At 43.7% G+C, this 20,232-nt stretch overlaps 1 protein-coding gene across 3 annotated transcripts in view; it reads left to right on the top strand.

Annotated features, from left to right (window-relative positions):
* The window catches only part of CYFIP2 (cytoplasmic FMR1 interacting protein 2), a 134,309-nt gene that overhangs the window by 12,020 nt on the left and 102,057 nt on the right, over positions 1-20,232 (top strand). For all 3 annotated transcript variants that reach the window (XM_019965309.2, XM_070793921.1, XM_070793920.1), the window contains 4 exons: positions 9,099-9,238; positions 11,021-11,110; positions 17,679-17,756; positions 19,269-19,370. In XM_019965309.2, coding sequence (XP_019820868.1) covers positions 9,122-9,238; positions 11,021-11,110; positions 17,679-17,756; positions 19,269-19,370 — 387 coding nt within the window. In that variant the 5' untranslated portion in view covers positions 9,099-9,121. The remainder of the gene's footprint in view (positions 1-9,098; positions 9,239-11,020; positions 11,111-17,678; positions 17,757-19,268; positions 19,371-20,232) is intronic.

The raw sequence follows: 20,232 nt of genomic DNA on the forward strand, positions 1-20,232 counted from the left end.
CCATTGCTTTCTCTGTACTAGTGTGTGCTGCTGCTGCTGCTAAGTCGCTTCAGTCGTGTCCGACTCTGTGCGACCCCATAGACGGCAGCCCACCAGGCTCCCCCATCCCTGGGATTCTCCAGGCAAGAACACTGGCGTGGGTTGCCGTTTCCTTCTCCAGTGCGTGAAAAGTGAAAGTGAAGTCGCTCAGTCGTGTCTGACTCTTAGCGACCCCATGAGCTGCAGCGCACCAGGCTCCTCCATCCATATGAGTGCAATTGTGCGGTAGTTTGAGCATTCTTTGGCATTGCCTTTTTTTGGGATTGGAATGAAAACTCTTCCAGTCCTATGGCCACTGCTGAGTTTTCCAAATTTGCTGGCATATGGAGTGCAGCACTTTCACAGCATCATCTTTCAGGATTTAAAATAGCTCAACTGGAATTCCATCGCCTCCACTAGCTTTGTTCATAGTGATGCTTCCTAAGGCCCATTTGACTTTGCATTCCAGGATGTCTGGCTCTAAGTGAGTGATCACACCATTATGATTATCTGGGTCGTGAAGATCTTTTTTATATAGTTCTTCTGTGTATTCTTGCCACCTCTTCCTAATATCTTCTGCTCTGTTAGGTCCATACCATTTCTGTCCTTTATTGTGCCCGTCTTTGCATGAAATATCCCCTTGGTATCTCAAATTTTCTTGAAGAGATCTCTAGTCTTTCCCATTCTGTTGTTTTCCTCTATTTCTTTGCATTGATCACTGAGGAAGCCTTTCTTATCTCTCCTAGCTATGTTGGAACTCTGCATTCAAATGGGTGTATCAATGGTGGGTGTGAGATGATTTTCATGTGATACTCAGACCTGTGTTTGTTTTCAGTGTTCTTTATTTTCTATTTTAATTTTGTTTGTTTTAAAATTTATTTAGTTTTAATTGGAGGATAATTACTTTACAATATTGTATTGTTTTCTGCAATACATCAACATGAATCAGCCATAGGTATACATATGTCCCCTCCCTCTGTTTATGGCAGGTGATAGTAGTTCTCTATTAGTGATCATGATATAAAGTTTCCTTCTAAAATATAATTATAAAATTGAAACAAAAAGCCTATTTAGAAAAAAACTACTAAGCAAATAGGATATGATTGCATATTCCATGTTGATGTAAATTATGTTATTAATAGTGAAGGAGAAGGGACGGGAAAGCTAGAAATAAAGACAGGCTAAGCCACCACATTCCTCTTGTGTTGTTGGGGAATTCAGACGTGTTCATGCCTTCTTTCATCCAGTATGTCCTCTGTGCCTCCTATCCCCTTGCCATCCTGCTAAGGTCTCTGAGATTTTCAGTGATATGTGAGAAATGGTCTGTGGCCTCAGGGAGCTTGAACATGCAAGCGTCATTCTGCTCTGGGGTGGAGGGCACACGTGTTTTACTTCACAGACAAACTCAGATTGAGTGCTAGTTGTCACTTGGAGGTTTGTCTTTCATGAAAAGTATATGGAGGCTTCCTGTGAACTCATTGAGAAATAGAGCTGTAGTCAATGAGCAACATTTGCCCTGGCGTGGGAAGAGGAAGTACTAGTACTCGGAAACCTTCTGAGGCAGAAAGTGTGGGAAGAGAGGTAGGTACTGCTAATATACTTACCACTGGGTCATACGGTCACTCTGTATTTTAAAATTCCAGGAACTGCCAAAATGTATTCCAAGATGGCTGCACTATTTTATATTCCTACCAGCTATGTATGAGGGTTCCTTCCGATTTCATATCCTCCCCAACTTTGTGCTGATAAGCTTTGGGAGTTCCAGGGAAAAAGCAATCACGTCATAGAGGCGAGAGATCTTGAAGGATAAGTAAAATCAGAACCTGCGGTTATAGAGGAAGGAGATTTCAGTTCATAGATAACTGTTCACAGAATATTGCAAGTTATCACTTTACTTGCTCAGGTATTAAATATGTGAATAATTTCAATGACGTTCTTTTTGAAATATAAAGGACTTTCTTACTACTTATATTCCTTGTCACCTGCCCGGCTTTTAAAAACCTGGTATCTTGGACATCGTAATGCCTCTGTTGATGTTTTGGGACATCCATTCATTGAAAAAAATCTTGATTTCTAGCTGCATTTGTGTGCATGGCATTGTGCTAGTTCGTGGGTGTGAGACACAGCTCCTGTCCTCAAGGAGAACAGGATCATTTAGGGCAGGAGAGAACACATGGTAAGTTGTGAAATAGAACTTTAAATAAGGAGCACACTGGGACTTCCCTGGTGGTCCAGTGGCTAAGACTGTGTGCTCCCGATACAGGGTGCCCATGTTCGATCCCTGGTCAGGGAACTAGATCCCACATGCCACAACTAAAGAACCTGCATGCCGCAGCGAAGATTGACGATCCCACATGACGTAACTAAGACCCAGTACAGGCAAATAAATAAATAGATTTTTAATAATATCTTTTTTAATTTTAAAAAAATATAGAAGGAACACACTGGAGTCTGTAAGGACCACGAGAGAAAGTAGATTCAGGTAGCGTGGCCGGGGAGTCAGAAATTCTTCTTAAGGAGGTACCCATTTCCTTAGGTCTCTTCTAGCTCTAGGCTCATTCTGGCAGTGTGTAAGGTATTTGTTGAGTACTCTCGGGTACCGTGATATTGGTGGTACTCTTGCAGGCTGCTGAAATGTGTGGAGTTTTTCCCCTTACACTCCATGGCCCGGACCCCTGTGCCTGTGTGGTTCCTCTGTCCCCCCTGTATAGCTCCGTCTCTCCTCTCTACCCTCCACTGTGTGGCTGGCTCCTTACCTGTGGCTGCATGTTGTGGATTGGTTCAAGTCATGCTCTAAAGGTAGCACCGAGTGACATCTGTGGGGTTTGGAGCCACAAGCTCTGACCAATAAGTGGAGTGTTCCTGTAAAACTCTTCATTTCCAGTCCTCTCAGAATCAGCCCCCTGGTCCATGTGGGCACACCCGATGGAAGTCCTGTAAGATGTGCCCAAGTTACGTGTCCCTGCATGGTACCCACACCTGAAAAGAAGCTGCCTTTAATGTGTGAGAGGGTGTCAGCTGCTGGGAGAACCCTGTGACCTGTGCAGCCACGTCCTGTCACAGCAAATGTGCGTCCCTCACAATCTCCAGACATACTAGCACATACACATGATGGAAAAGCAGGTCACCTTCTGAATTACTTCTTTTGATTTTTTTTCCTTGATCAATCAATTGCTACTCAGCCTCAGCCTGCCTTTTATTTATTTTTATATGTTTATTTATGTATTTTTTATTTGCATAAAAAATATACATATGGATTTATTTTTTAACTTTTTTTTAATTTGTTTATTTTAGTTGCTTTCTAGCTGGGGAGATTTACACATAGAGAAAATATTTCTTGGCCTGTCATGAAACCCAAAAGTGACAGTTACCTAATCTTTCTAGTTTGGCAGAGTCTTGTTCTTCTTGAAGAAGGAAAAGGCAGTCAGATTAAAAAAAATAATAATAAAGTGCTTAGTACCTTTCAAAAAAAATTCAAAAGTAGGAGTGGTCTAGAAGAAAGGGCATAGAACAGGGGGCCAAGATATGCTGTTTCTGCCCTGACTCGGCCACTAGTGACCATGTGACCATGAATGAATGTTTTTACTTCTCAGCGACATTGTGTCCTCCCTAGAAAAACAGCAGAAATAACACCTGTCCCCTGGAACCTGCAGAGGAGTTGTGCCTGAGGAAGTCAACATGGAAGATCTAAGGAGTTGAGAATTAGTGATAATTATAATGCCTTTTTTTTTTTTTTGTAGGAGTGTTTTTGCAGTGCTTAATTCATCCATTTGCTCTCTTAAAAAGAAGCCATTCAACTAGCTAACATTTCTCCAGTGCTTGCTGTGTGCCTGCTGTTGGGCTGAGCATTCCACATGCTGTGATGTTATATAATGCTCACAATAAGTCACTGAGGACCAGGACTATTATTAATCATCACCTTTTTTCAGATAAGGAAAGGGAGGTTCGGAGAGGTTATGTAACATACTTAATGGTTATGCAGCTAGGAAGTGACAGATGACAGATTTTGAATCCAGAGCTTGAGCTTACCCACCATACTTAGCCTAGTTTTCCAGGTCATTAAAAATTATGACTTTTTTCCTTTTCCTTCTAGAAAGTCAGACGGAAAATGACAATGCAGATCTTTTGTTTAGAATGCATCAACCTGCAGTCCCAAAGCCAGGCTCTCCTAGTACCCATCCTGCATCTGTGGGGTGCGCCCCTTTTTGCTCAGAATCTATCAGTCATCTTGGCAACATGGGGGTGGGGGGCTGTAAACCCTTCTCAGAACCAGATTGCCTGGGAGTCCAATGTTATTACTTCTCAGTGAAACCAGGCTGCTGAGTTTAAGTTTATTATGAAGACACTGAATTTCAATCTGCCATGAATGCCCCACATTGCAGCTTGCAGCTGTGTCTGGTAAATGTTGCTCCCAGAACAGTGTTAATTTTTCAAAGTTTTATTAATTTCTTTTCCAAAGTGACAAAATGGCCACGTGGTCATGGACTGAATATTAAGAATTCTTCTCCTTTGGAAGATTGTGTAAAAGGTAGGACACTTGGGCTGGAAAAGAAGTACTTATATGTATACCTCAGTTAAAATTTCCACAATGTTTTTTCTTTCTGATTGATGTAGAGTTGGCAGTGACCTCCAGCACTTGGGTTAGAAATATCTGATTTCCTTCTCCCTTAGGCAGTGAATGATCTACAAACAAACAGAGAAATGCATTAGAGAAGCTGAATTTATGACGGAAATAAAGATTCCTAATTTACTGGCTCTGTAGGCCGTTCACTTATTGATTCTCTTTCAAGGGACGGATGGGCATTTTATTGTGTTAAAGGGGAAAATCTTAAGGGTTATTCTTGTAAATGAGTATTCTGGAATCTCAAAGCCTAGAAGAAACCCAGTTTATAGGAAGAAGAAGGCAGAGATCATGGCAAATAGGAGTCAGGGAAGATGCAGTAAGGGAAGATAGATCAGAACTGGGAGTGTATACACTGAGCTGGGAGTTTTAATGGAAATTTTCTAATGTATTTAAAATTGAATAGAAAAATTATCATAAATCCCTTTCTGTTAGCATCACACAGCATTGACAGTTAACTCATAGCTGTGTTTGTTTTATCTATTTCACTCATTCCCCATCTAGTATTATTTGGAAGCAAACCCCTGTATCCTTTTATCCATATTTTAGTAGGTACTTGTTAAAGACAAGGACTCTTTTAAAACATAGCTTCAATATTACTGTCATATCAAAAAATTAATAGCACTATTTCCTTAATATTGTCAAATAATCAAGTCAGTGACTACGAGAGAAATTTTCCCATTTTTGAATTTATGTTACAGTTTCATCTTTATGAAGGTTTGTTTGAAATAAGAACCAAATAAGGTAAACACATGTGATAGTCTAAGTCTTTTATCATCTGTAACGTCCACCTCCATCTTTTTTTCCCCTTGTACTTTTATTTGTTAAAGGTACTGAGTTATGTGTCCAGCAGACTTTCTCATAGATTGTCTTTTACTAATTGCATCGCTGTGGTGTTTTAACATGTTCTGTCCTCTGTATTTCCTGTCTGATGATATCCAAAGCTTGATTAGATTCAAGTGTTTTGGATTCAGCACTCTCCCTGAGGTGATAGTGTGTTTCTCCATCAGGAGACACAGAACGCCCGGTTGTCACTCATGTAGTGACGTAAGCAGTGGTTGATGATCAGAGCCTATGTCCATTTGTTCATTAGGTGTTGAAAACTAGAGATATTTTAATTCTGTGAATCTTTATGGGGAAAAAAGAAATACCTTTATAAATAGAGAAGCAGCCATCTCTTCTACAATTTAGTGATCCAGTGATGCAGTTGGTACAGGAAAGAATGGCTCAGTGTTTGCAAACTCTTTCCTTTTATTCATTGATTTTCAACATGAAAGTTCATTCACAGGCATCGTCCAACAGTAACAGAGGCACAAAACCAAGTTTTTATTATGTGTCTTTACAATCTTATGGATTCACATCTATTTGTATTGTTTCAAGTCCGTTGAGTTGTGCAAATTGGTCCTCAGATTGCCCCCTCTTTGGCCAGTGGAAGCTGCCTCAAGTTGGTCCTTTGACACAGCCTTGGCAGTCATAGATAAATAGCTGCTTCTAGGCCTTTCTTTGGGGTCACAGACAGTGGGACACAACTGAGCAACTGCACTGAACTGAACTGAGGCCTCTCTCTTTTTTTTTTAATTGAGATATGGTTGCTTTACAAATGTTGTGTTAGTTTCTGCTGTACAACGAAGCGAATCAGACATATATTTACATGTATCTTCTCCCTCTTCAACCTCCCTCTCACAACCCCCCATCCCACCCATCTAGGCTTTTCTTATGTAAGACAAACCTAGGTTCCAAGCCCAGCTCCACCACTTGTCAGCACTTGACCTTTTAATATTATCTAAATTCTGAGCTTCTGTTTGCTCATCCGTAAAATGGGAATAATCATAGTATTATACTTGCATTAACCCTTTATAGGGTTGATACAAGATTAAAATAGTCAAGTGCTTGGCAGAGTGACACAGAGAAGGGCTTAAAATGTTAGCTTTATTATTATTTGAATTAATGAAGAGAATTATTGGGGCTTTGAAGCTTATAGATCATTGCATGCTAAGCCGCTTCAGTTGTGTCTGACTCTTTGCGACCCTATGGACTGCAGCCTGCAAGGGATTCTCCAGGCAAGAATACTGGAGTGGGTTGCCATGTCCTCCTCCAGGGGAATCTTCTCAACCCAGAGATGAAACCCGCATCTCTTAAATCTCCTACATTGGGCAGGCGGGTTCTTTACCACTAGTGCTACCTGGGAAGATCATATAGATAAGAAGTCATATAGATCATTACGCCCTGAAAAATTCTGCAAAATGAACATCACATTAATGTAAGAAAGAACACAGTCTTTTCTGTGGACTGGCAGATGGTTGGTTTGGCTGTAGAACTGAAGACCGCAGTTAGAATTCAGGGCAGAGAGAGAGTGGAGGAAGAAGCATAGGTGTGGAGAGGGCCTGAGACCTCCCGCCCCCGTGAGGCCAGGCACCTGCTGAGGGCAGAGGGGAAGTCACTTCTGAGCTCCCTGCGCCCTCATTGGGTGGGGCCTTCGCTGTTGCCGGAGCGCGTGACAGGGAGGTGAGTTGAGAGCTCAGTGAGGCGTGAAGCGGTACTCAGCAGCTCAACCCCACCTGCCCTCCCGACCAGGCCTTAGGAAGACGCTGGGGCAGCCTGCGTGGGTGCACTGTGCAGCTGTGTCAGCCGGTCACAGCCTGGCCCAGCTCTGCTGTTGCTGGTCCTGTCCCGCCCTGGTCTCTCATTTCCTAATGAGCAAGGCGGATCCTCTGACACTGAGACTCCAGCCCTGATGCGGGTCTCAGGCTTCTCTGGGCTTGGGGATTGGGGGGGGGGGGGGGCACTCTCAGGAGCACAGTCTGCCTTCCCAGAATTTCTTTATTCAGATGTACTAAGGGATTGGAAATGACAACCCACTCCAGCACTCTTGCCTGGAGAATCCCATGGACAGAGGAGCCTGGCGGGCTACAATCCATGGGGGTTGCAAAGAGTCAGGACTGAAGTGACTTAGCTCACAAAGGATTAGCAGCAGCGGCTTCTTCATCATCTTTTTATAAAACTCAGTTTTTCGATTTTTGTTCACCTAGTCTACTGTTGCTTTTGTTTTCTTTGTTTTTTGCTTCATATAGTTCTGCTTTTGTAGTTAGTAATCCCTGCATTCTCATTTCTTCGAGTTGATTTTTATCCATTTTTAGGTTTTTGAGCAGAAAATTCACTTCATGCAATTCTGCTTTCTTAGTTTCTGTGAAATGCATCGAGACATTTATTCATGCTGTCTGTCTTTCGGTTCTAAATATTTTATAATTTCTATTTGAATTCCTCTTTAGCTATGAATAACCTGAGAGATACATTTTTACAAATTTTCACAGGCTTGGGTTTTTTTCTTTGCTATAAGTTGTGTTATCGATTTCTAGTTTTATGTCACGTAGTCAGTGAATATGACTTCTACAAGGTCATATTTGGGGGAACTTGTAAGAACTTGTTGTATGCCCTAAATCATGATCATGTTTTATTAATGTTTTGCATATGCTTTAAAAAATGAGTTTTCTGTTTGCTGAGTGCTGAGTTCTTAAAATAGCAGTTAGCTCCAGATAGGTAAGTGCTGTTTAGAACCTCTTCAACTTCAGTGTCTGGCAAAGTTCTCCTCAAAGCCACTGTACTCTGCCAGGGTTTGAGACACAAAAATGTCCATCTCGGGCTTATTTGCTTGGTGTAGCTCACAAAGAATACCATACTTCTAGGCCAAGGAAGACAATGGCTCTAATGTTTTTGCAAATCAGGTTAAATTCTCTGGAGTCTGAATTCTCTGATTCCCAGTTTAACTTCAAACTCTGGTTTCAATAATCTTTGGCACTCTTGATAATGGATATTTGTGTTATGCAAGAATTGAAGAGTAGAACTGATAAATATCTCCTTGAATAGCAAAAACTGGAGGTTGACTTTGACTCAAGTCTCAGCATCAGGCATGACTTGAGGTCCTTTGCTTCTGGTCTCTGTGGTCGCATAAGCATCATGTAACTTCCCTGAGCCTTGGTCTTCCATCGATTATGTGGATGTAATACGGCCTGCCATGAGAGGATTGTGGTGTGAGGTTCAGTCGAGGCAATAGACATAAAAAAGTACTTTGTAAATGTAAAGAGGGCTTCCCTGGTGGCTCAGACAGTAAAGAATCTGTCTGCAATGTGGGAGACCCGGGTTCGGTCCCTGGGTCAGGAAGATCCCCTGGAGAAGGGAATGGCCACCCATTCCAGTACTGTTGCCTGGAGAATTCCGTGGAAGTGGAGCTTGATGAGCTTCAGTCCATGGGGTCACAAAGAGCAACTAAGACACACACACACACACAAACTGTAAGGATATCCTTAGATATCCCACACAGATTGAGTAGCAAGTGGAAGTGGTCTCAACGCATGTTACTTACCTCCCTGGATGGTCTGGAAGAAGCCTGGACAGGGGTGGCCTGGGAGAAATGTTTGGAGGCCCCTGAAACTCTCCGTTTCCTTCTCTTGCATCCCCTCAGCGTGGACAACGGAAACTGCAGCCATGACCACCCACGTCACCCTGGAAGATGCCCTGTCCAACGTGGACCTGCTGGAAGAGCTGCCCCTCCCTGACCAGCAGCCATGCATCGAGCCCCCGCCTTCCTCCATAATGTACCAGGTAAGTCCTCCCAGAGCACCGGGACCAGGATGAGGGGCTCAGGAATTCTGGGGACCCCCGGAGAGGGTTTGCCCTGCGGGCAGAGGGAAGGGGGCTGCCTGAATCTAGAAGGTGAAAGGTCGTGAACTGATGGAGTCCCCGGTGCAGTGGTGGAGCTGAGTGTAAGAAATAGATTAGCTAGTAAACATATACCAGCGCCATTTCTCTTCCCAGGGAAAGGCTTGTTGGTCTGTTCTGACCCCAAATACCTTCCTGGCTATTCTTGCTGTGGCACCAACCAAGGTTTTGGCAGCTCTGACCTCATGAATTAAATATCACCATTAAAAAACCCCTAGAGCCTGCCTGGGTAATTACTTTTTCTTCGTGTATGTGAGAAGAGATCTTCAACTCCCCACAGCCCATAATGGCTCGGGGAAGCTGGTCACAGTTGTTTGCTTTTGCCCAAAAGAGGCAAGCTCGTGACAAACCGTGATCAGGTTGCTCAAAACCGTGATCCCACCGGGCATGGTGGGAAGGGTATTGGTGCAGCCGGAGTCAGCCTTGCAAATAGCCCCTTGTCTGAGTGTGCTGGGCAAGTACACCATGTTAAGGAAGAGTAAGTTAATTGTAAATTTTTAGCTTTCTTGCTGTATTTGACCTTTTGAAAGTTCTGGGACTGCTAAATGAGACTAAGAATAAATGCATAGTATATTTCTAATTTCATTCAATGGCTTGATTTATTAAGCACATGCCTGAAGGTTCAACTCATCAAGTTGGTTTATTCACATTGTCTAACCCACAGTAAATTTTTAATTATGTAGATATCTTTTTATTATAAGCCATACAGCAAAATATAACAAATAAAAATTTCCCTGAAACTATGTCTATATATACATGCATATATACATCCACTCATCTTTTTACCATTTAGATATATAACTTTTTTTTTTTTACCAAAAGAGGATGGTAAAAGCCTCTATGATTTGACTTTTTTAATGTAAAATTTATCATGGGTATTTTTCCTGACAGTACTACAGTGCAACCATACTATTTTTAACCAGCACATAGTACCTATAAGCCCATTGTATGGATATGCTATTATTTATTTAGCCTTTTGCTGTTAATGGACATTTGGATGGTTTCCAGTTTTTTTATTACAAAAAATTACTGCAGTTATTATTCTTGTACAGAGGTATCTGCACCCTCTGGCAAATATTTTTGCAACAACGAGATGAAAACAGTGTATACCTTTCCTTTTCTTTAGTATCTTCACCTTTAAAAACATCTTTACATTTTTAATGCAGTTTTTAAAAGTTACTTTTCATTTACAGCTATTGCAAAATATTGGCTATATTCCCAGTGTTATACAATACAACCTTGAGCCTATCCTACACCCACTAAGTGTGTGCCTCCCACCCCACCATTTTGCTCTTCCCCTTCTAGAAAAAAACCACTAGTTTTTCTTCTATATCTGTGAGTCTGCTTCTCTTTAAAAAAAAAAAAAAAAACACACATCTCCACTTTTAACAGCTATTTAGGCTTGTATAGTTTAAGTTTTCACTTGTGAGGCTCTCTGGGTGAACCTGATTACCCATGGGAAGCAGATGCAGGCCCTGTCTGTGGCCAGCTTCTGCCCAGTGGAATGCAGGGTGGGATTTCTCGGTGGAAGATGAGAGGGCAGTGTGGAGATAGATTTCCCCAGAGAACGTGGGCATTGGCTGGCAGCAGTTTATTTCCTGGACACCCAGCCATCTTGAACCTGTTTTCCAGCCACTAAGTGTTCCTGTCCTTTAATCCCTGCAGGCTAACTTTGACACAAACTTCGAGGACAGGAATGCCTTTGTCACAGGCATCGCGAGGTACATCGAGCAGGCTACAGTGCACTCCAGCATGGTGAGTCTCCGTGGCCCTCAGGCGCAGACATAGCCCCTCCTTGAGGAGGCAGGGGCTCAGCTATTCCAAGAACCCACTGCCTCAGAAGGATCCACCTCCTCAAGCCCTTTTTCCCACCCCACCCATCCCCTCTCCATGCCTGGGGGTACACTGGTCCGTATCCTCCAGCCTTCCAAATCCTGCTCACCTTTGGGGCCCAACTCTATTCACACTGTTCGCTTTCCTGAGCTTCTCTCTAGCTTTGGGGTTAACAGTTGATTAGATCTTGCCTTGTTTTGTACTTTATAGATTACTGGCTGTGTGGAATTTGGGCTCTTGACCAAAGCACAAAGTTTCTCAAAGTTTTGCAGTAACACATTCTTGACTGGAGGAAGCTGGTGGCCTAAATCATTCACAGACAGGGGCCAGTGGTTTGATGGGACTGTGTCTGACCCACCTGTGTGGGTACCTTCTCCCTTTGGCTTTCATGATTTCACCCTCATGCATCACTGACATTTAAGGAATTCAGGGACTTCCCTGGCAGTCCAGTGGTTAAGACTCTGTGCTCCCAGTACAGGGGGCAGAAGTGCAGTTGCTGGTTGGGGAACTAAGATCTCACGTGCTGCGCACATCCTGATCTAAGACATAAAATAAAAAGTTTAGTTTCTTTAAAAAGAACAAAGAACAAAAAAATTCCAAGATTTCTCATTCACAGGCTCTGCCTACAGCTCAGTGGACCTTTCTCACTATATCATCGATAGCCTAAACCCTTGTCTCACCACACCCTGCCCATTCATTCAATAAATATTGTGTCCCTGGTACTTGGTCAGACCCTGCTAAATGCTGAAGGGCTGGGGGGCAGGGGGCACGGCGTGTATGCAAGGACAGATGGGGTCTTAGTTCTCAATGAATCAAGTGGGAAGTAGACAAACAGCATTCTTTGAACATTTTCTGTGCAGGTATTTCAAATGCGTTGTCAATTAATCATCACCTCAACCCTGGGAAGAATGTTTTATTACAATACCCATTTTATGGATGGGGAAAACGAAACTCCAGAAAAGTGAAGTAACTTACTCAGGGTCCTGCCATTGACAAATGACAGAGCTAAACCCGAATCTGTTTGACTATAAAACATGCTCTGGACAAGTCTTTGCAAACAAAAATGTACAAAGTTAAAGATAAAAGACATGGTGAAAGTTCAGAGTTTTTAAGTGGCCTTGAGGGGGTCAGAGAAAGCTTGTTGCAGGAAGTAGCTTTTGAGTATAGCTTTATGGCACCCCACTCCAGTACCCTTGCCTGGAAAATCCGATGGACAGAGAAGCCTGGTAGGCTACAGTCCATGGGGTCGCAAAGAGTCGGACATGACTGAGTGACTTCACTTCACTTCACTTTTTGTGTACTTTGCACACATACACACATTGTAACTATATGTGTGTGTGTGTATATATATATATATATATTGTACTTTAAACTGTGTAAAATTTTCCCATATGTAATATCATTGGAACCTTATTACAGCCTGTGATTTGCAAAGAGATCGTTATATACATTTTAGGGATGAGAAAACTGAGACCTAGAGAAGTTAATAAGCAGGTTGCTCATCATCACACAACTAGTAAATCACAAGGTTGAACCTAGAATCCTGGACTTAGGATTCCCAGCTCTGACCTCCGCTGACCCACCCAATTAGAATTTTATCTGTCAGAGAGGAGATGGAGAGGGCATACCAGCTGGTGGAAGCAGCATCAGGGGAGGCTCAGAGGCAAAAGTTTTCAGAGATTGCCTGGGTTGGAACTGTGAAGTACATGTAGGGAAATTCTTGGTGATATTCATAATGGATTGGGTGCATAGAGAGTGTCTTAGTTTGCTAGAGCTGCCATAACAAAATACCACAGACTGGGTGACTTAGATAACAAATTTATCTTCTCCTGTTTCTGGAGACAAGAAATCCAGTATCAAGATGTCAGCAGGGTTGGTTTCTTCTGAGGCCTGTCTTTGCCTTCTGGCTGTGTCCTCACGTTGTCTTTTGTCTGTGTAGACACATGTAAGGTGTCTCTCTGTGTGTCCAAATTCAGTCAGGTTGGACAATGGCCTCTTGTTAACTTAATCATCTCTCTAAAGGCCCTATCTCCAAATATACTCACATTCTGAGGTCCCAGGTCTAGGACTTCAACATGTGAATTTGGGGGTGGGGGGTGACACAAGTCAGCCCATAACAGAGGGCTTTCATTCATTTAATTAAAAAAAAAAAAATCAGTAGCAATAGACAGTTTCCATTAGTGAGGAAAATGTGAACAGAACTACACTTGAGAAATAAATTTCGCTTGTTAGTTTTGTGCAGAACGAGTGGTAAGGAGGCATGAGAGAGCCAAATAGATCAGTTGAGATAAGGTTATCTACCCTGGAGGTGTCAAGGGCCGGATGAGGGCAGTGACCTAAGGAGCAGCTAAGGGGTCAGGGATGTAGGAGGCACTGGAGGGCGACTCTGCCTGGCTTCGCAGTCTGCTGGGGGCTGGGGCCGAGGGAAGCTGAAACGATGCTGACTGAGGTTTCCTGAAAAAACCAGGTCAGGGGCACCAGTAGCGCAGTCAGAGGAGGGGCCAGTCCGGAGAGGGATTGTATTCCTTTTCTGTTGCTGCTGTAACTGATTATCACAGATTTGGTGACCTAAAATAAAACAGATTCACTTGCTTACAGTTCTTTTGGTCAAAGTTTGACATGGGATCTTAAAGGGTTAAAATCCAGGTGTTGGCAGGGCTGCGTTCACTTCTGAAGGCGCTAGAGGAGAATCTGTGGCCTTGTTTTTCCAGGTTGTAGAGGCAGCCTGCTCTTTGGCTCAGCCCCCTTCCAGCCAGCAGTCACACCACTTCAGTCTCTGCTTCCATCCTCACATCTCCTGCCCTGACTCTCACCTCCCTCAGGACCCTTGCCATCACACTGGGTCCACCCAATAACCCAGGATAACCTCCCCATCTCAAGGTTCCTAGCTTCATTCATCCTTTTGCCATGTAAGGTATTGTTTCCATAGGTCCTACAGTTTAGGTTGCAGACATCTTTCTGGGGGCCACTATTCTACTGATGCAGGGATAGTGTTGATAAGGTTTTAGGCAAAGTCCAAAATAGGGTGCACTGCTGATGTTCATGGATAATACCCAAACCTCACTTCCTCAACAGTTTCATCCTTGTACCCTGCTCAGACTTTGTCTAGAGTAGCTTATCAGCAGCAAGAGGCTTCATTCGATGTTCATCTTCTTGTATTACTCCTGCCCACACTGGAGCAAGGTGAATCTCTCAAAGGGCAGGATAGCCAGAGAAAAGAAGAAGAGGAGGAGAAAGTGTGTAAACCATGTAATTGACCAGCTACAAGGAACAGTCAAGGGTTCTTTGCTGGGAGTAGGATGGGGGCCTAGTGTCCAAAGTTAAGTGCTGAGAGGTACAGTCTGCCAGAATCTGAAACTTGAACTGAATTCACATTGGGTTAATTATGGACCTACAGGATCTTACAAATATAAAGAACCTGAGAGATCCTTAGTCCTGCAGCTGTAAACCTAGCTGCACATTGAAATCACTTAGAAAGCATTTAAAAAAAAAAAAAAACACTCATGCCTGGACCCCTCCCCCAGAGATAAAGATTTCATTCCATTGGAGTCCATCCTGGGCATCAGGAGTTTTCAGAGTTACCCAGGTGACTAATGGGTAGCCAGGTTGAGAACTAGTGATTTAGGCCAGAGAGCTCCAACTTCTGGGTTCTAATGCCTGGAGATCTGAGGTGGAACTGATGTAATAATAATAGAAAGAAAGAAAGAAAGAATAGAAATAAAGTGTACAATAAATGTAATGCACTTGAATCCTCCTGAAACCACCTTCATCCCCCACCTTGGTCCATGGAAAAGTTGTCTTCCCTGAAACCAGTTTCTGGTGCCAAAAAGGTTGGGGACTGCGGATTTAGGCCAATTCTCTGCCTCCAAATGATGAAACCATGACATTTTCCAGGTAAAAGGTGGGTCAAAGCAGAGCCAAGAACAGAACTCAAATTCCCTGAGGCTCTATCCACCACACCATCCTGACCTCTATATTCCAGGCATGATTATACAACAAACCTTACTGATGGTCAGCTGAGCTGTCCGTAGGGCAGAGTCCACAGTATTCTTTTTCACTGGCCTGTTCCTAGCATGGAGCACTGAAGGGGAATATGTGAGTGCTCAGTGAAATGTTCAGTGGGTGAATGAGTGGGATACTAACACCTGTCAGTGGGCAGCTTGATGCTAATAATTAGACACATGTTCCCTACACGTTACTGTCACTTCCCTTTTCTGACACATGTTCTGAAGCAAAGGCAGCAGAAGACCCACAGACTTGATCTTGGTTCTCTCTGGTCTCAAGGACAACATGTTACTGATTTAAAGAGTTCGCTAAATTAAGAATTGAAAGTGTGACTCGTCAGTGACATTTGCCGTTGAAAACAAAACTATAAAAAGGAATAAGCTCCAAATTGAATCTGATCTTGTGCTAGGAAGATATTATGAAATAGATATGATGTGTGGGATAAAAATTAAATGAGAAAAGGCTCGTTTTTGTATCAGTATGAACATTTACAAAAGAGACGGCCTAGTAATACAATTTTTTTAGTATATTTTTTGAGATGTCCTTCATATAACATAAGATTCACCATTTAAAGTGTATAGTTCACTATTTTTATGGTAGATTCACAATGTTATACATTGTAAATGTTAGACATTGCCCCTGTCTAACTTCTATCACCACAAAGAGAAACCCCAAACCCTGTAGCAGTCCTTCCCAATTCCGCTCTCCCACAACCACTAATCTGGTTTCTATTTCTGTAGATTTGGTTATTCTGAACAGTTCATCTAAATGGATCGCATAATAGTGGTCTTTTGTGTCTGCCTTCTTTCACTTAGCATAGTGTTTTCAAAGTTCGTCCATGTTGTAGCATGGATCAGTACTTCATTCCTTTTCACAGATGCATACTATTCCTCTGCACGGCTACATCACATTTTATTTATCCATTCATCCATCGATGGACACAGTCGGGTTGTTTCTGTTTTTTGACTGTTAGAATAATGTTGCTGTGAGCAAGTGTGGAGTTTCACTGTGGACATATGCTTTCATTTCTCTTGGGTATATACCTCAGAGTGAAATTGCTGGATCATATGGTAACTCTGTGATTTAACTTTTTGAGGAACTGCCAGACTATCTTTTCCCTAGTAATACTCCAAACTCTCTTTACAGATTGCCTAGTGTGTATGTATTTTTGTGGGCTTCCCTGGTGGCTCAGTAGCAAAGAATCCGCCTGCAATGCAGGAGAGGTGGGTTTGATCCCTGGGTCAGGAAGATCCCTTGGGGAAGGAAATGGCATCCCACTCCAGTATTCTTGCCTAGGAAATCCCTTGGACAGAGAAGCCTGGCGGGCTATAGTCCATGGGGTCACAAAGAGTCAGACACGACTAAACCACAACCGTGTGTTTGTATTCAATTCTCACAAAACTCTCTGAGGTTGTTGTCATCATCATTATACAGATGACTGGAGAATTTTAGGTTAAGTGACTTCCTGAAGGCCAAAGGGCTAAGAAGTGGTGAAGCTGGGACTTCAGCCCTGATATTTGGACCCTGAGTTTAGGGCTCTTTCCACTGAAGCAGTTACTAGGTGAAGCAGTTACTAGGTGAGGTGAGTAATCAGATTTATTTTTCATGCTGTTGTTAATTTTGCCATCTGCTCTGTATTATTTTTAAAAATCTTAATCTTGATCTTAACCATCTTCCTCCGTATGAAATAGCAACATGGGCTGTTATTAAAATGCAAACATTATAGCGCTGTGTGATACGAAAAGTGAAAGCTCCCATTTATCCAGCCCCACAGAGAGCTTGCTCCTCACAGTCTTGGTATATATTCCACCAAGATATTTTTCAATACACAGTAATATTGTGGTTAATCTTGAAATCATGTCCAACTCTTTGCAACCTCATGGACTGTAGCCCACCAGGTTCCTCTGTCCATGGGATTTCCCTGTCAAGACTACTGGAGTGGGATCTTCCCAAGCCAGGGATTGAACTCACATTGGCAGGCGTATTCTTTACCACTGGGCTACCAGGGAAGTCCACACAATAATATACTTCCATAATTTTTACTCTTTTTTTTTTCAACCTACCTGCTGTGCATACTCTTTGGCTGCTTGCTTGTTTTCTTGCTGTCTGGGACAGCTTTTGCAGTTGGAACTAGTGCGTCTGCCCCACCTTTCTGAGGTAGCTGTCTGTCTTTGAAAAGTGTGTCGGGCTGATAGAGCCCTGGGGTGACTGATGAGGATAATTTAGGCCAGTGCTTCTCAAACTTATTGTGCACCGGGGAATGAGAGTTCCCTGGGGATTTTATTGAAATGCAGATTCAGATCCCAAAGGCCCAGGGAAGAGCCTGAGACTCTGCATTTCTAATAAGCAACCCCACCAGGCAATGCTGATGCTGCTGGTCCAGAGACCACACTGTGAATCCAAGGATGTGGAGGCAAGGGGAGCTGTTGAGAAGTCTCGTGGCCCTGGAGTGCTTTCTCCCTGCTGAGCGTGTTTTGCTTTTCAGAATGAAATGCTGGAGGAAGGGCACGAGTATGCAGTCATGCTGTACACCTGGCGCAGCTGTTCCCGGGCCATCCCCCAGGTGAGTCCTGCACCACAAGGGGTGGCTCCTCCCTCCATCCACCCCCGTCCAGGTAACTGACCTTGTCCAGGCGACAGGGCGTGAAGCAGAGTCTCCTACCCAAGGGGGCTCACTGAACACATGCAGAGAGCATCCCATAAAACTGACACCAACTTTAAACAATTTCTCATTATCCTTTCATTTTGAAAGCAGTATATGCTAACTGTACAATACCCAAACCACTGCAGAAAGGTGTAAAGTAGAAAGCAAGACAGCCTCACCCCCTCCCTCCACCACCCAAATCGCCACCTCCCACCAAAGCGTAATCACTGTGGACCCTTTGCCGCATGTTCATCTGACTCTCTTTCCTCCAACAACCTGAATATTTCTGATTATTATTTTGTAAATTATTGTCATTTACTAAAGCATGTTGTTTCTTATTTATATGGTTCCGCCACTTGCTTTTTTCACTTCATTCTTTATAGCTGACTTTTTTCATGTTAACACATACAGATAGTATTTTTATCATTATCATATTATATTCATGGGTCCCACCATCACGAAAGCAACAAACCCCAAGTGTGTAAACAGAAACCATTCCTCTCCCTTGCTCACAGTCCTAACCCCCAGAGGGAACTGTTTACTAGCAGCTTGGTTCACACCCTTTCAGAGTCTCTGTACCTGTATTATATATGGGCACACCAGCACACACACAGTTTTGTGTTTTATTCAATAAAAACAGGATTAAATTACCCTTACTTTCCTGCAGCTATTTCCACCCAGATTTATGGTAGCAGTCTTTCCACGTCAGGTCAGAGATCTGTCCCATCAGCCCTAACAGTTACATTAATGATACTGCCTCGTATTAATACTTTATCCATTTAATCATTGACCAGTGGATGTTTAGCTCGTGCTGACATTTCCACGATTTCTAAACAACAGTGTGAAGAATGTCCTTGTGTTTATTACCCTTTGCTGACTCTTCAGTGTCGATGACCTGTTAGCAGCCTTGTGTGCACATGCTGTGAACACACCTGCCACGTGCTTCTGATGTGCCGAAAACCCCTGGGCAGAGAAAATGGGCTCCTCGCTGGGCCCGGGTGTGCACAGGGGCTTTGCCCCGAGTGCACTCAGAGACATGGACAGAACATTCTTCCCTGCTTAGAATCTGGCAGAGGCCCCCTTGGGGTAGCACTGAGGGAAAGATGGAAGGAGGGAGACCCTGTAGATGAATGTAGACCTGCGTACAGCACATGGCGGGGGCCTAGAACAGACTGTGGGGGAGGAGGGCTCTGTTCCCGGACCAGCTGGTTTCCTTCCTGCAGCCGATGTCTAGGGAGCAGTCCTGCCTAGAAGCGCTCACTCTTCATCAGGGCTGCCCCAGCCTCCTCTCACTGTGTAGCCACCATATCACTTCTCATCCTAAATGAAGTGCATTCGAGAGTGAAAATGGGCCCTATTAATAAGACAGCAGGTGTGAACCAGGACTGCCTGGGCAAACCAGGGTGTGCGAAACCCCCTGTCTCCCTGCAGGTGAAATGCAATGAGCAGCCCAACCGAGTAGAGATCTATGAGAAGACGGTAGAAGTGCTGGAGCCCGAGGTCACCAAGCTCATGAAGTTCATGTACTTTCAGGTGAGGGGTCGGGGTGGGTCTGGGCCAGGACAACTGAGAAGGCCCCCACCTTCTAGACACAAGGGTCTGGATTTCTGTGCTGTGATCTTCATTCGTTCGTCAAAACACTGTCCAGTGCCCCTGACCCACCCCAGGGTGAGCAAGACAGACAAGCACCCTCCCTCCATACAATTCACATCCTAGTGGGCAAAGGAGAGTATTTTGGGTGGGAGGAGAGACTGACCATAAACAATACCCAACAGAACATGTGCTGTGAATAAAGTGCAATTAGCAAACCTCTGGCGTGGAGGGTGTTTGCGACATGGATGAACTTTAGGGCCAGCCTCAAGGGAGGTAGCGTTTGAACTGAGATCTGTATGATGCGAAAGAGGCGGGCAGGTGATGAACCAGGGGCAGATGACCCAGGCAGAAGGAACTGCAGAGGCAAAGGCCCTGCAAGCTCAAGAAGCAGGACGGGCTTAAGAAATGGAGCGAAGCCAAGGAGGCTGCATAGTGAGCTGAGTGAGTGAGAAAAAGTGAGGTTGGAGAGGTGAGCAGGGACTCACTCATATAGGCATTATAGCTGTGAAAAGAACACAGATTTTCTTCAAGCATTACAGGAAGCTGTTGGAGGTTTCCAGTGACATGATCTGATCAGACTGTTGAAACAACGTTCTTGCTGCCATGTGGCTAGTGGATGGGAGGTGAGGGGCAGGTGTCAAGGGAGAGGGAGTGGAGGTGAGGGGAGAAGAGTAACAGCAGGGAGACCAGCTGGGAGGCCAAGAAGAGCAAGTGTTTAAAGGAGGAAAAGAAAAAAGATGGCCAAAGATTCCTGTGAGTGACAGGTAAGAGGGCAAGCTGGTTATCGTGGTTTTGTTGGAAG

The sequence above is a fragment of the Bos indicus genome, chromosome 7 (genome assembly GCF_029378745.1).
Source record: "Bos indicus isolate NIAB-ARS_2022 breed Sahiwal x Tharparkar chromosome 7, NIAB-ARS_B.indTharparkar_mat_pri_1.0, whole genome shotgun sequence".
Classification (NCBI taxonomy): Eukaryota; Metazoa; Chordata; class Mammalia; order Artiodactyla; family Bovidae; genus Bos; species Bos indicus.